The following is a 16192-nucleotide window of genomic DNA, read 5'->3' as shown; positions in this document are numbered from 1 at the left end:
TTTTTATCTCTGTAACGTTATCTCACTGACTTTATCTCCAATCATGATGATCTTGAAGCGTGCCACTGCATGTGGAAAACATTACTGTCATTTTGATTGCAACATCTTTTGAATTTTTGTGTGTTTTACCTCTTTAACATGTGTTTTTATGTTGTCTAAACTAGAAGTAATTCCCTCTTTTGTCATGCAGTAATAAACTTCGCCTATTGTTGTGCTCTGACTTTAGAGGGTGTGCAAAATCTAATCTTACAGCGCCTGCCTCTTTCTCACATAAGCCACTTTTTTCCCTCCTTCCTCTCACACACACACACCATATCTCCATTATAGGGTGACCGTGACAGAAACACACACTCGGCTGTAATATAAGGCTGTAGTTTGATCCAGACCTCCCATTCATTTGTTTAGCTGTGAAGGTCTATGAAGTCGATATGTGTTTACATATTTGTTCACCCTTTCACTCTTTTCCAGTAACTTCGGCTGCTGGTTTAACTTATGTGTGTGTCTGTGTGTGTGTGTGTGTGTGTGTGTTCTCCTCATTGCCGAATTACACAACTCTTTCCACCCTGGGGCCTGAGAACTGGTCTGATGTGACCTGATGATTTTATTGCAGCAACAGTACTTTTGAGAACTTTCTCTCTCTCTCTCTCTCTCTCGTACACACACACACACACACACACACACACACACACACACACACACACACACTCTGACTTCCACCTTTCTTTTTTTTCCCCCCCTCCACATCTGTTAATCTGCTCAGGGAATAGCAGAAGACAGAGTTTTCCAAACCTCTGCGCATTTACGTGTCATGCAATTCATCACCGCCGAGTCTCGGACGAGCAGAAGTTCTGAGGAAGTCAGACTTCGACCCAGAAATGGACCCTGGACCTAAATCAGCTTTGGAGCTGCTCACAGTAGCCCAGAGCCGGAGGTGGCTTTAACTGAAGGCTTAGGGTTAAGATGCAAATAAATATGAGCAGATATTTTGTCTGCTTCCTAAACAGCAACGGTTGTAGAATGTACTTCATTTTACCCCTTGTTTTGTTGTTTTTCGTATATACAATATATCAGGATCAGTTTGGCTCTATTTGTAGGTAAAAGTGTTTAGATTAAAGAAATAGTTTGGATTTTTTGAAGAGGGTTTTTGTGATGAAGTTCTCAGTAGAAAGTATCTTACCTGTAGCAGTCTGCTCTGTTTCAGTTTGAAGAATCAGGCTCAGAGTACATTTCTCCAGATATAAAGTTGATCTCACCTACAGTTGCGCCAATATAGGTGGCAATGGCATCAATATTAACGACACAACAAAATGAAAACATTTTGAGGATTAGGTTTTTTTTTATTTGGCACTGTTTACTACTTCAGTAATTACCCTTTGCAACACACAAACAATGTAAAATAACGACCGAGTTGGGGAAAAAGCAAGTTGGACGTATAAAAACAACCCCGTTGTTTCAATATGTATGTGTATGTGCACAAAATAATGTGCTGACATTTTTTTTTTTTAAAGTCTTTTTATGGTAGCTAAACTGATACATTAAAATTGAGGGTTTTTGAAATCTCCACATTGTAGGGAATTAGTAAAAAAAAATTTCTCACTAAAAATGTTGTCTGTGAGTGAAGAAGGGGCGCAAACATGACAGAAAATGTTTGTTCTGCAAAAATATCCGTCTCAGTGTGTACAGTGCCTTACAGCTTGTCGGACTGGGACCAATTCTGAAGCGGATTTTATTAACCTAAAACAACTTAAACCTCAAAAATGACATGTTGACGTGGACTCTGTCCGCCTAACTGTCTGATGCAAAAAGTAATGTGGAGTAAAAAAAGAAAACAAAATCTCCTAACCTAACGTTTGCTTGAACCATTATAAAGTTTAGAGTTTTGAGTTGTTTTTGATGGTGGAAACCCATCTGTAACTGACTCCATTCTGTCTTGGCCTTTAGCTCGACTCCACTGTGAAAATTTCTTCCTGATTCTCCAAACTGGGATTGTCCCGACTGCTGTCAACTGCAGGTAAGACACTGACTACTGATAATTACTCTGCAGAGATTCACTTAAAAAAAAAACCAAATATATAAAAATACCTTAACACAAAGCATGTCAAATGAGTTAATCGCTTCAGAATAGGTTTCTGTCTTTGTCTCGCTGTGAGCTTTCCTTCACGACTTGGTTAAACAATGTAGCTCACCACTGTGACCCAAAATTACTCCTTGTATGAGCAGAAAGATACAAGCCAAGATGGTTGGAGGAGGCCTCAAAATCACTAACTCCTCAGCTTATTACAACACATAGACATGGCTGAAAAGACTCAGGAGAATTTAATATACTGTTACTTGGAGTGTCCAGGTGGCAACTTCTCTGTTTTGGTAACAGTTTTTCTTCTTCTTCTTCGTTTGGAAGTAAAATGGAAATGACGCTTCAAAGCAATTACTGTATGTGACACCAAACTTCTGAGAGCTCTGATTTTTGTTTTGCACCACTTTGAAATTTCCAAGCAAGAGCAAATGGCAAACTTGACTGAGGGCTTAAAAGTCAATCATGCATGGGGCACAACTCTGTACCAGTAATGTGTGTGTGTGTGTGTGTGTTTGTGAGTGCAGGGCTGTCTGCAAAGCCATTAAAGCCCCGACCCTGTTCCGACCTGATCGTGCCCTCTGGTCTTTGTATTTCCATCATGGTTCATCTCTGATTGATCCTGACAGGAAACCATAATGGGCCCACAGTGAAAGGGAATTCTCTCTGACTACTTGTCAGTCCAGATTAGCTCAACTCACCATTCCTCCAAACCTGTGTGACTGACTGCAATCCATTAGTGAGGACAACAACAAAAAAAAAAGCACAGCGTCTCTGTTGCATTGTTCAAATCGAGGCATTTTAAAGCACAAATGAGGCTGCAGTCCTGCAGTAAGGCGGACGATTTGAAGCCCTGCAAGAGAACGCGATGCTAAAGGAGCATAAATACCTAGGTGGTAACAAATGTGAAGTACAGGTTCCTGTATGATTTATACTCACCATTATGTGAAATACAAGAAAATAATGAAAGGTCTGCGTGTTAATATGCCCTGAAAATAAGAGTAATAACTTTTTTGCCTGGGAAAGTTGTTAAGCATCAATCTCTAAGAAGGAGCACTTGAATTTATTACTCCGGCAAAAGAAAAAAAAAAAAAAAGAAGCAGTCTATGCATGTGCTTGCAGGAAGCAGGTGTGGCTGGTAAGATTCAAGCAAGAAAAAAAAAATCATGTTTTCCTTACTTATGAGAAAATGGCATTTTAAACGGCATTTCAATATGGCAGACAGAGCTGGTGAATAAATTCATCTTTTCCTCATCTGGAATTGAATGTTTTCACAGATCTGTTAGGTTTATTTCATACAGGCCTTACTGAGGGGATTCTTCCAGCTTATAAAAAGGCTCGTACAGGTTTGCGTGTTGTCTTATTTTCTTTTTTATTATTATTATTATTATTATTATTATTATTAACAATCATGATCAAAAAGTCATGTCAAACAACATTACTGCCAAAAACATCATCTAAAGGCTAGATGACTCTGACTGGGCAAACAGTACCGGGATTCAGAGACGTTCGCCTGACTCTGAGAAAATGAGATCTAACTGTGCATCTATAGCAACTGTCATGTTATGACTCCGCCCCCCCCCCTCCCTTTGCCGTTTTTGTTCCATTAGGGCTTCACACTGTAAAAAGAGCACCAAAACAAATAGAGACAGAGCAGAAGGAATGAAAGACTGCAGTGTTTTGGGATCACCAGACCTCACTTGAGTCTCACTTTAAAAGTCAATGGATAGTTCAGATCTCTTCAAATGGAGTTCTGTGTAAAATAAAAATAAAAAATACAAGCAATCAGTACTTTAACTGCGGTAGACAGCTCTTTGAACAACCTCAATTTGGAGAAGTGAAGTTCAATTCTGACTGGATTGACAAGCTAACAGCTAGTTGGAGCCGGACCAAGGCCAAAGTGCGTTACCACCATCTTAAAACAACTCCAACCTCGAAAATGTCATAGAGGTTCTTAAATTTACATTTTAAGGGTCTGGGCAAATTTCGTCCTGTTCATAGCTGTTAAATGAAACGGGTAGACTTTAATCCACAATTCCAGGATGTCTGACCAATAAGAGGTGATAACCATTGAGTTACCAACATAGTTTTAATGACTGCAGGAGATTTAAAAATAAAAAGCATCTCAGTTCACTAGTGAAAACTAATATGCTCTAGTTGTCTCTATTTACAGAAATCAAACAATAACAATAATAAAAAACTAAAAAAAACAACACGAGGGAATAATATAAGGGTTAGACTGTCTACAAGATGCTCTGCATGGACGAACACTGAGATTTTAGATTTGCTCCTGATGGAAAATGCATCAAGGACAGCGAGCATTCTGTCTCTCAGTTTTAGTGTCAGAAAAAGTTGTTTTTGTTTGGTTAATGTCCGAGCCACTCGCAGGGATGCTAGCACAAACTTTGTGAAAAGCTATGAGCAGCTCTGTACTGTATCTCCCTTTTTGTTTTGTTTTTAAAAACCGCACAAAAAGAGGCATCATTTGACATGCGTTGTCTTTTCACGCTGTGTTCTTCAGTCAGAAATGCTTTCATTAAACAATCAATTTGCAATTGACAATTTTCGAAGAATGCTTTCGATTTGGCTTTGAAAAAGACATCTTGACGCTCGTATCGAGCTTAGCTAGAACGGGTTTTGCTGTCGTTTTCTGTCTGCACTGCAGCCTTACTGCCTTTAACACAGGTCAGATGGATTAGGCAGCTGTTTACATGTTTACCCACCGTGCTCCTCTCCATTGTCATGGTTCACTAAAGATTGTCTGTTTGACAGATGCAGACTTCTAGCTTAACGTGATGCTCCAGGTATGGAAGAAGCTCTGATTTGTACTGTGTACTTTTGGTTTTATAGTCAAACAAACAAAGTTTGGGATTCTAACAGCTTTGTGGAGCCAAATAAATTTTACAAAGGGTCATTTCCAGCCTAGAAGCTGGTTCATGATCAGACCTGTTCTAGACATAAAAAATACTACTTTGCATCACTGCACTGCTAGGATTCTAGCTACAACTGCTAGCTGCTGCTGCTATAACCATAAATTCTGTGTAAAGCTGTCGTTCTATGTGTATAACTGTGTAATGTAAAACTGTTTAAATGTTTATAAAATAGTGATTGGAGTTGTTTTTAAGCTGGCAGCAATCCACTTTAGTCTTGGCTCTGCTCGAACTAGCCGTTAGCTCTGTTTCTGCAAACTGAGGTCGTTCAAGGAGCTATCTGAAACAGGTAAGATATTAATTCTTCATAAACCTTCCACAAACCCGCACTTCAAATGATCTGATTGACAGGTAACAGAACAAAACAAAAAGCAAAAATGTCACAATTTTAAATTATTTTACACTGCTTGTTACGTCTAGCAAAGAAGAAGTTGGGATTTTACCTTCTATGGACTGTCACTTTGAAGTCAAACACATCACATACAACATGTTGCAGTTAATTTAAAAATTGCAAGGAAATGTAACAGTACCCATCCATTTAAATCCAAGAGTTCTTTCCATCGAAATAATGGCGATACGCGTCAGTTCTCTTCCCAGTTAGTGAAACAATCACTATATGACAAGTTACATAACAGACAAAATCTGCTATTAGTGTCAAAGAAATCTCATAAAGATTGTTGCATAACACTTGCACTTTTCCAGTAAATTATTTAATGTCCAAAAAGAAAAAAAAAGGTTTGAACCTATTTGGAATAAAAACATCCAGTGAATGGCAGTCCGCTCATGGCTTCAATCCTTCCCTATAATACAGGTCCCCCTCTTCTTCTTCTTCTTCTTCTTCTTCTTCTTCTTCCCATCCATCCATCCATACTAATAGATGCAAAGAAAAAAAAGGCCATTGCTGCTGGCTGGCCAGAAAAAGAAAAGCTTGGCTCAATTTCTTTGTTCATTGGCTTTCCATTGCAAATCCAGCAGGCATTCTGTCTCAGTTCTCCTTTGCCTGACCACAGCTATGGCTTTGGATAGAGCAGCAAGTCTGTCCTTTCTCCTTTTGTGTTTGAAGATAATGCCCACTGTTTGACGAGAAGGGAACTTTGAGCGAGTTTAAAGAAAAAAATCCAGCCCGAAGGAACGCTGACCATTCGTTCAATTACTGTCTGAGATTAAAACGTTAATAAACCCACGGCAGTGTGGCGTCACAGAGCGGCGTGTCGTCTCAGTTTTCCACTGGTTGGCAAACGAACCCAAATGTTGTATTGAGGGTATTGCTTGAAATGTAAGGGGGGAAATCTGACAATTGAGATATTTACAAGCTGTTGGTCAAAAAGGTTAAAGGTTTGTTACAAACTCAGGCCCTGATTTGTGTAGATTTCTAAAAGAAAAAAACAAAACTAAGCTGTTAGAGAGCTGTTTGGCACAGACACATCAGTTATTCACAAAAACTGTGGCAGCCTTCAGATCACTATCTGAAGGCTGCGTGCTACTACAGGAATATTTTCATTTGTTTATTTTCATGATTTCGCTGCCTCTTAGTGTTAACCTGACGAGTAAGCCAGAAACGATACAACCACCCGTGAGTCATTTGACCTCTAAAATAGAACATGACCCGAGAAAAAGTAATTATAACTGTCCAACAACTTGTGTTTTTCAGAGTGTGTATAAAATGATCACGTGATTGTAACTGAGCGAACCCTCCAAGCACTTATTTTGGATTGAGTATGGGCGTATAGTTAATTTATCATTACATCTTTGCAAAAATGATGCTATCTTTATGTGATATAGCTTTTACTTCTGCTCAGAAATTTGTCCGGCTCCAGGTTAAGACTTTCTCTGTTGTCCTGTTTGTTTTTTGCCAACCAGTGTACTGCTCATGCTCGAAACAAAAACATGCAGTTGTGTGTGTATTGGGCTGAAGCAGGAAAGCAGAACTACAATGTAGGGACTGTTTGAAACAGTTCAAATGTGGTTTTGATTTTGTTTTGTCACAGACTGCTGTTCTTTGGGGGCAGGCGTAAATAAAAGTATTTAGACACTTCATCATTTTTGCATTTTATAGCTGGTTTAAGTAAAAAAACAAACAAAAAAAATCAACTACTTTCCATTCAGGCCCGACTTAGGTGGGGGGGGATAAAAAATATGCCCGATTAAAAAGAAGATGATCTAAATTAAGTCTTCACTCTTTAAGATGGTGTTCCTCTCCAGAGTGTGTCGCTCAAAACGAAGCACAGCCCTGAAGCCACAGGGTCGGTTTAAGTCACAGCTCAGAGTCTTAAAAAAAAAAAAAAAAAACAAACAAAAAAAAAAAACTTTACACGTGGGTTGGGTCTGCGAAATCCTGCCATACAACCTGTCCTCCGTGTGTCCTTTCAGCTGCATTTGCAGGACTTGACGATCATGTTGGAGAGCTGCTCCACCTTCGGGGTCCGTCCAGAGTAGTAGAGTATCGTGAGGGGCTCCAGGTCCTCGGGGACGCAGCAGGGGGAGGCCGAGGCGGATGGATTCAGAGTGTTGTACAGGCTCAGCAGCTGCCGAGAAATCAAAGCAGAGACTGTTTTAATCATCGGACGCAAATTTACAAGCGCTGCTACAGCTATATACAGTTAGCAAACAGAAAAATGGCTACAACTTAGTGAAATGTACAAATATTTAGCTAAAATATGGTGTCCTAGTAGTTTAAACACATAATCTGAGCACTAATAGATCACATGAGATCTTTGTTTAAAACTTTGGCATTAGTCAGTGTTTGATTCAACCTTGTTTGTCTGTTAGCAAAATACCTTATAAACCACAGGACGGATTTTAATTAAACGCTCAGAAAGTAATTATTGGATGAACATCTACAACTGGTTGACTTTTGGTGTCAACCTGCTTCAAGATAGCAACCACAGCTAATCAACCTGAGCAAACACAAAAACCGAAAGAAATGTCTGGTTTTTACAGATATTGAGCTAAAATTAGGTGTGGTAGTAGCTGGGGTTGATCCCCATCAGTGACACTGAGGACTAACAGATTGCATGAGATCTTTGCATTGCAGCTATTTTGATCCGTGTTGTCTTTCAAGAAATCTCAAGTCAGAGTATTTCGCTAGCAGATTTCCATAAAAAAATACCCAGTTTCAGAATTTGACATTTGCCAGGGCAATTTATTAATTTTACAGTTCTATGAATATTTTTCCAACTTTTGTTTTCTGGACATGGCTGCTCATGATATTTTACATCTCAGTGAGCATTTCCAGTTGAAAACATGTTTCAATTGCTTATAAATATCTAGGCATCAAATAATTTATACTTTTTATGTGTGGGGTCAAATTAATGCCAACGCTGTAACCTAATCAATCACACTGACACTACTTCAGTATAAAACTATGAACAATGTGTGTGCAGCGGACATGTTGATATTAACCACAACATGAACAATTAAAAAGTGGATACTTTTTGGATGCTCCCTGGCATGATTTACACACCTGGTGTGTGTTTTATAGCTGTTTGTGTGTTTATAAAAGCTAAGTTTTAAAGACTAAAGTGGCTGGACTAAATGCAGGTCTGAATGAGTTTCTGTGACTGGACTTGATGCTGAAACTGCATCTGCAGCTAGTTTACCCGTGCATTTATGTGCCAAGAGAAGCTGAGAGTTAACCTCATCACTGTACAAAGTTTAAGACTGATGTTAACAAGCAGTAATATTTGCATTTTGTCCAGTAGAACTGATTCCAAATCAAACTTTTTAGCATGAATACTGTAGTCTATGCATCTCAAGATGGGAAATGCAGGATCCAGTATAAAGCCTTTCTAAACACAGTAATTACCTTTATTAAATAAAATGGCAACGTTAACTTGGGGAGGACACTGCTTATAAACCTTTCTAGATGTGTTTGGGTCTAGTTTAAGGCCTATTTTCATATTTGCATGGGTCCCTGAGGTGGAAATCTTAAAATCTGGACAAAAAAGCCTTCACCACTGTGTGTAAACCATAAGATATAGTTTTGCCGTCTCAGTTTGTCGCGCTTCTTACCGAGCTGTGTGTTGTATCCGAGCTCCTCAGGTAAGGGCAGGGCCCCGAGCAGTAGTTGGCATCATACCCGCTTGGCTCATGGATCCACTTCCAGTCCAGGTCGCGCCGGAAATCTATGTGGAGCCGGCGAACGCAGCAGCTCTCCTCCGTGTTTCTGTGACGAGGACACGGTGATGTCGTATAAAAGGCATCCAAAAACGTCACTAATAGAAATGAGTGCATCCCTTACGAGAAACAGTAGTTTGTGTCCAGCGCTCTTTTGCGTCGGTGTGTGGACTGAGTTTCCAGGCGATGGGGTGGGATCATCATGATGATGAGGTGAGGAAGATGCTGTTCCTTATTCTTCTTCAGGTTATCCAGATCCAAGCGACTGTACTCCTCCTCTCCATCAACACCTTACCAACATAATGGTGGATAACAGCTCTTTATTTTATAGTGAGAAATAAAGCTGAATAAACATCTTACAGTCTGCACACTGTAATATAGACAACAATTCAATGCAAGACAAGCAAGAATCACAGTGACTCTAAGACTGCGAATCGTTTGCTTTCATTTGCAACAATTATGTCACTTTTTTAATAGTCAATTTGAAGAATAACAACTGAAGAACATCTAGCCAGCTTTAGAAATATAGTAAAATTATAATAAATATTGCAAGAAGGTATTACATATCCAAACTGATCCAAACGGTGCCTGATTTCTGGAATAAATAACTAAAACATTAATAAAACCCACCTTTAAACTTCACCTCGAGCACTTCGTTTTCATTGTCAATGATTTCACCATTTGAGCCGAAGGTGTTGCAGGGACAGTGGACGCTGATTTCCAACCCCAGATTGGATCCTGATGACAACAAATCACAGAAAAGCTGATCATTTCTGTTCAGAGCGATTTGAGTTAAAACACCTATTTATCATTGGGATGAATAATAGCCTAAGGAGGAAAAAATAAAACAAACAACTCCTGATTGTGGTGAAATGAGTTCTCCTCACCTCTGTTTATCAGCCACTCCCGCACCGTTTCCGTCACATCGAAAGAGAGCCACTCTGGAGAACCTCTGGTCAAAACATTTTTAGCTCCGATGTAGCGTTGCTTCCTGATGTGTTCATTTGGCCTCATAATCTGCAAAACAACCACTCACACTCACCATCTAAGGTTTTATCGTGACATAAGTAGAACAGCACCTTTCTAATTTGTTATAAATGTGCATCTTTATTTATTACTGTTTAGAAGAACAACTGTTGAGACTAAGATAACGACTTTATGTTGCATATTTACAACCCAAACAATCTTCTAAAGGTCTCTGTGGCTCAACACTGCTTAGAAAGGTTTATTAATGTCCACGTTATAATGACAACAGAAAAATCGAATTTCTCAGACATGCAATCGCAATTTTATTGTTGAATAGTGCAATGAAGATATGAGTTGTAATAAATCCACATGTTTTATCATCACAATGCTCACATTGTTCTCCATGTGCCGCCTGTGGGCATTCAGGGAAATGAGGCCCAACGGATTGCCACAAATATATTTTTTGCACATTTTGCAACCTGTTTCTGTGGTTTTATCGGACTCCTTGGCGATTTTTTGCATGTTTAAATGTTAAAAGATTAAAAATACTTTTTGATATATTAATCAGCCCTTATATAGAATTACACCAAACAAGCTCTGTTTTTATCGTGGACCGAGGCATTGTTTTACTAACATGACTGAAACAGACGCAGAATTGTTGTGCCTCATTGCTGCTGCGGCATCTTTTGGTCGAGGTGTAGAGTGTTTTCAGAAGAAAATTAATAACGTCAGTATTTACTGAGCCAGTATTCGAAAGATGTTTACAAATTCAATTTAGGTTGGTCAGAAACCTGTTTAATACGGGCCAAAAGCAGTTTAATCTGGACTCAAACTGGACTAATTAGCTGTTCAAAAGTTTTGACCAAACTCCTGTATGACACAAAATAAATTCAGTCTAACGCAGGCCAGCGTGTCCCAAATCTAATTAACCCAACCTTGGCTTCAGTTTTACTTAAAGAACAAAGTAAAACCTAGATTTTCTTTTGTTTGACTCTTTCCCAGTATAGCTACATGCAGTCAATATATCCTAAACTCAACCTGCTGTTGTAGTTAAACGTACCAAAACCAAGACTTAATCAGGAGACTTAATCTGAGACTGAATGTGTTTAAAAAATTTAAAAAAGAATTAACCCAGGCCTGGTTAGAGAAGAAATAGATTTATTGTGTTTCAAATTCACTTTGTGCAGCTCATTATGCCCAAATTGGCTCCTTTAGTAGAGCTGAATCAGAAAGTGTTATTTAAAAGAAGGACTTCAATGATTAACCAGTAGCTTAAGGAGTTTAGAAATCTTCAGACAGACCTAAATTTGTAACATTTAAAAAAAAAAAAAAAGATAAAATGAATTAATAACTAAAATGATTCAGCTTCTTGTTGCTTTAATTAACTGCTCTGTGTTCGATATGGGTAGAAGGACAAGGAAACGGTACCTTTACGCACCTGGTAGAGCTCAATCCGCTGCTCGCTCCTCTTGGCACCCGGGTTTGGGACCCTCAGGGTCCGAAACTCCGCTCTGAAGAGGTTGGTCGAGTTTCTCTCCATGGCAGAGACGTTAAAGCGGAAAATCTTCGAACTGCCTTTGGAGCAGTGGAACAGATCGTCTGCAAAAGACAGAATAAGTTAAAATAAATAATAATAATAAAAACCTACCTTTTAGGCAAACTAAGATCATCTTATGTTGAGAGAAGACAAAGTTCCAGCTGGTTTGATCTCACATAATACTGGGTTAAAGCAATTTTTGTGTTGTGCTGTGGTGGCCATCTTGAATCGGGTAGACTGCAAAGGTTAATGAGCTGTAGATGTTCATCCGTAACAACAAAAGTTATCAATAACAGCTGACAAAAACTCTGCATGGGTCTAGGTTGAAGCGACATTAACGTTCTTGGCAAAGTTAATTTACACTTTTTGGAATGAGGAGGTTAATACAGAAACACACTTTTAGATTTCGGATCAAATGCTGCCTTTTGGATGGGATCTTTTCAACAGGCATGCAGGCGTTTTGAACAAGACAATGCAAAACCACATGGTGCACTCAGCCCAAAAGATGCAGAAGGAAAAGATACAGATATTGGACTGGACCACCTGATGTCCTGAACTGACCTCAATGAAGAATGTTTCAAGAACTTTAAACAAACAAAAAAAAGAAGCAACAATGGCCCTATTATGTTGCACATCTGTATTTGCCAGAGGAACGAGACAAAACAACACCTTAAACCTGTTATTGTTCACTCAATGTCAGGACATCTTTAAGTGTTTTTGACTCGAACTTTCCTTCATATTTGCATGGCAGATCTGAATTGCAAAACTTCTGCTGTACCCGTCACCTTTGTTACCACCTGAAGGCGACGGGCGATCATGTAATTGCTCGTGTCTGTGTTTTTTTTTTTTGTCCATCTCTTAGCAAAATATCTCATCAACCAGTGGATTGATTTTAATGTAACTTACAGAAAGTAATCACTGGACGTGCACCTACAAGCCGTGAACTTTTGGAGTCAACCTGACTCAAGATGGACACCACAGCTAATCAACTTTAGCAAACATAAAACAGACGGTTTTGGAGATATGGAGCTCAAATCTGTTGTGGTAGCAGCTGAGAGTCATCTTCAACACATACTCTGAGCCCCCCTCCCACATCCTGTGATACCTCTGTTTAATACTTTGGCCTCCAAGGTTGCGGGTGATGAGCATTCCTTCAAGGAAATGTTAGTTTTTATTAAACAAAAACAAAAATTTAAGCTAATCGTCAAATGTCCTAGCTTCTTACTGCCTGCAATGAAACAAAAAAGCAATCAAAGTCCGCTTAACAATCATTGTTTTTTTCCACTTTTTACAATTTTGTAGTTGTAAGCACAAGTTCCAATACTGCACTGTAAAAAAAAAAAAGTTTTACATTTAAAATATCACTTTAGTTCAGCTGTATACATGCATGTACAGTACATGAAGTATTAGGTGTAATAAAATATCTCCCTTGCTACATTTCTGTGGATTACTTTTGCTTGATGGCAAATGAAGTGCTTTAGTGCTGAGTTAACTGTTTGCACTTGTACAGCTGGTAAATACATCAAAATATCTAATGATTATACGTTTTATTCAAACTCTATCAAAGCTTGAAATCTTAATTTGTAAAACTGTCAGTCAGTTCTGCTCCTTAAAGCTACACAGATTAGTTCTTGCTGTTCTCTTGCTTTTTTATCGCCTCTTTGCAAACAATAACCATAAAATAAATCATAATCTAAATGTTAAACAAAGAACGTACATATATTTATGTTACAGGCACATCTATAGATCTAAAAGCGGCACCAGCTCAATGATGGTTTGTTTTTTTTTGTTAGAATCATAGTGTGAGATTCAAAGCAGAACATTTCTGAGGGAAAATTCAACTTTTGGGGAACACCTGTTGATTTCAAAGGAACTGCGATGCCTCGGACTTGGCTTGGCTCCGGACACACGCACTGCTTTTATCCCCCTTCTGTGTTCTCAATAAAACCACATGCTGATTAAATCTCTTTTCAAGTAATGACACATGTCCCTCTCAGCACAAGTTTTCCACTTCCAGCTTATGATTTTTAACAAAGGCAAAAAAAAAAAAAAAAAAAAAAGAACAAAACACATATTTGACCCATCTACAAAGAAGTTACTTCTAAACAAAGCAGAGCAATTTAATTTGGAGCTATAAAGTGAGGAAGAAAGCATTCATCCAAGCTTCACTCTGGTTGGTGAAGTTAAACTTTACCAGCACTCATTTTACTGTGTAAATATCAGGCCAAAACACACAGAGTGCATTAAAAGCAATGTGTGTGTTTGTGTGTGTGTGTGTGTGATTGTGGGGGCTTTGCTCCTCCGGTACGGTCTTCAATAGGGGGTAGATCCATCTCTCAAGGTTAATGTGGAGGTCCCTCTATCATCCAACCCTTCCTGTTCAGCTCTGTTAACTTTTCCTACTGCTTTCCCCGAAAGGCATCCCCATCCGCCTGGGCAGATGTCCCTCTCATTTGGGCCTGACTGGAAAGGAAATGGGAACATCTGGGAAGGGGAACATGATCCATAAAGAGGGGGAGAAAAAAAAAAAGAAGAACAGAGTGGAGTTGGGAGTAGAAGGAGGGGACTGACCTTCCTGGAACACAGGTTCAGACTTTAAAACAGGTTGGCACAGCTCACTGCAAAATCACCTGTCAGGGTTTTTTTTTTTTTTTAATACTTCAAATCAGACACAGAAGGTTTTCATCATTTAGAAATGTGTTTTTTCTTAGTTTATTCGTTTTACACATTGAAAGTGGAGAGGAAAACTCAGAACTTGCCAGTGAGGTTTCTCTGTGCTCACCTTAAAGTTTAGTTTGGAGAAACTGACCTCAAGAGCAAACAGTGGAAATGAATCCTGACTGAAGTTGAGGCCAATCTAAGAGCAAATAAAGAGGGTTTCGACTCTAATCTGTCATATTTATGAGCAGAACCAGTGATAGAAGCCAGAAACATCATTTTTTTAGTGACACAAGTTCGTGTTTTTTGAGCCCAATCCATCCGGTTGGCACAAGTTTAGAGGGGTTCGTGCGTAATTACGCACTTTGGAGACGCTAAAATCCACAAAAAAAAAGGTGCTTTAAAAGAGCTTTTCACTTACTGCTTTCAGGCGGTCCGTACAGCATGTTGAATTTGTATATCTCTTTGGCATAGTACTCTGTCTCTGTGTTGTCCTGACCGCAGCTCTGCTTCCGATCCCTCCCCAGCTGCTCCAGTAGCTCCTTCGTGCTGTTGTACAGCGCTTGGATCTGGTACGGGACTTTGCTCGGTCCCAGGGAGTGCGGGGGACTCGTCAGCCGGAGCTTGCTCAGGATCTGACCTCGGATCGCCTCGACCCTCTTCCTCTTCACGTGCTCCAGGTCCACGGTGGCACATGTGGACAGAGGGGAGCTCAGGGTCGCGCAGTTGAGGAGGAGGACGAACAGCAAGGCTTTGCCCAGATGCATCTCTCTGCGCGCATTTGCTTCGCTCTGGAGAGGAAATGTGAAGGTCCGTCTCAAAATTATGTTTTTTTTTCTCCCCCTTGACAATTAAAACAACTCCTGGATTATTTCTTCCTCCTTGTTTTTAATAGAAATCCTTCACTTTCAAATATCCCTCAATTTAAAGTCTCAAACAGGCTTCATCCGATACAAATATCTCTTGCAGGGGGGGGGGGGGAAGGTGACTTTTTTATTGCATTCCTGCGCTCAGTCCAGCAGGTTTAGTCGCCCCACAGCTTGGCATAGTCCCCCTCTTCTCTGTGTTGTTAATGTTCAGAGCCTCTCCGGTGCCTCCGTCGCGCCAACGAGGTAAAAGCGTCTCTGACCCGCCGATATGGCCTCAGATGAGCTTTATAGGTTTGCACTGACGTTTGATGGAGGAGGGACCGCGGCCCCCCCGAAGCGCCCAAATCATTCAGGGGCCCCTCTGAGACGCTAAAGACATCCAGCTGGAAATAATTAACAGCCTACAGACAAATAAAGCAATAAGATTAGATAAATAAGACAACTCATGATGCAAAATATGACGGTTTTTTTCTGGTTTTCCCATAGTTTTTAACTTTATATTTTAGTTTCTTAACAGGGCTTTAGTTTTCCGGGTTGGGCGCCCTCTAGTGATAAAAAGCAGAACTTACAGTTTCTGTAAAAAATATGTGATTCTTTATTAAATTGTTACACAGCCTTTGGAAGTTTTTTATATATATATATATATATATATATATATATATATATATATATATATATATATATATATATATATATATATTTCTGCCTGATATTAAAAAAGGTTTTAGTTTGTGTCTGAGTCCTGTGGTACAAACTAGAAGAAAATCAATAAAAGGGTCAGCAAGTTCATAAGGTCTGAAGTTAAAGAGATTACTTCAAACTTCAAATTCTGACTAAATGGTTTAAAAGAACCAGCTCATCCTCGCTCCCATCACATCCAGCACAGTCTTTTTTTCTGTACTTACAGCTGAATATTTTTATTTTATTTAGTTTTTTTTTTTTTTCTCCAAAAGCCATCATTTCTGTCTTTATTCAAACCGGGTTTTAGTTGGAGTCACTCAGCCTCTGCGGGTCTTGCACCCAAACGTGGGCTCTGACGTGCTGC

General features: G+C 39.4%; 2 protein-coding genes across 4 annotated transcripts in view; one reads left to right on the top strand and one right to left on the bottom strand.

Annotated features, from left to right (window-relative positions):
• The window catches only part of esrrgb (estrogen-related receptor gamma b), a 108694-nt gene that overhangs the window by 13247 nt on the left and 79255 nt on the right, over positions 1 to 16192 (top strand). Inside the window, exon 2 of one of the 3 annotated variants that reach the window (XM_025008361.2) lies at positions 1942 to 2011. The exons of 1 other annotated variant lie outside the window; for it this stretch is intronic. In XM_025008361.2, coding sequence (XP_024864129.1) covers positions 1942 to 2011 — 70 coding nt within the window. Of the gene's footprint in view, positions 1 to 1941; positions 2012 to 15003; positions 15089 to 16192 lie in introns of those variants that run through there. One more of the 3 variants, XM_025008365.1, reaches the window with a different exon arrangement.
• LOC108242427 (transforming growth factor beta-3 proprotein) lies at positions 3453 to 15381 on the bottom strand. Its single transcript, XM_017427241.3, has 7 exons — positions 14700 to 15381; positions 11522 to 11682; positions 10005 to 10134; positions 9748 to 9855; positions 9242 to 9407; positions 9013 to 9166; positions 3453 to 7526 (listed from the first exon to the last, which is right to left on the bottom strand). Exons 1-7 carry the CDS (start codon positions 15043 to 15045, stop codon positions 7368 to 7370), a joined length of 1224 nt encoding a protein of 407 aa, XP_017282730.1. The 5' UTR covers positions 15046 to 15381; the 3' UTR covers positions 3453 to 7367.

The sequence above is a fragment of the Kryptolebias marmoratus genome, linkage group LG19, assembly GCF_001649575.2.
Source record: "Kryptolebias marmoratus isolate JLee-2015 linkage group LG19, ASM164957v2, whole genome shotgun sequence".
NCBI lineage: Eukaryota > Metazoa > Chordata > Actinopteri > Cyprinodontiformes > Rivulidae > Kryptolebias > Kryptolebias marmoratus.
Note: the sequence above shows the minus strand (reverse complement) of the source record. Positions and strands in the feature narration are given on the sequence as shown.

Coding starts and splice junctions, on each gene's coding strand:
- LOC108242427 (XM_017427241.3), bottom strand. CDS start 15,045: ATGCATCTGGGCAAAGCCTTGCTGTTCGTCCTCCTCCTCAACTGCGCG. Junction 11,683..14,699: donor GTACGGACCGCCTGAAAGCA/GTAAGTGAAAAG, acceptor TGTCTTTTGCAG/ACGATCTGTTCCACTGCTCC. Junction 9,408..9,747: donor GCTCGAGGTGAAGTTTAAAG/GTGGGTTTTATT, acceptor TATGTTGGTAAG/GTGTTGATGGAGAGGAGGAG.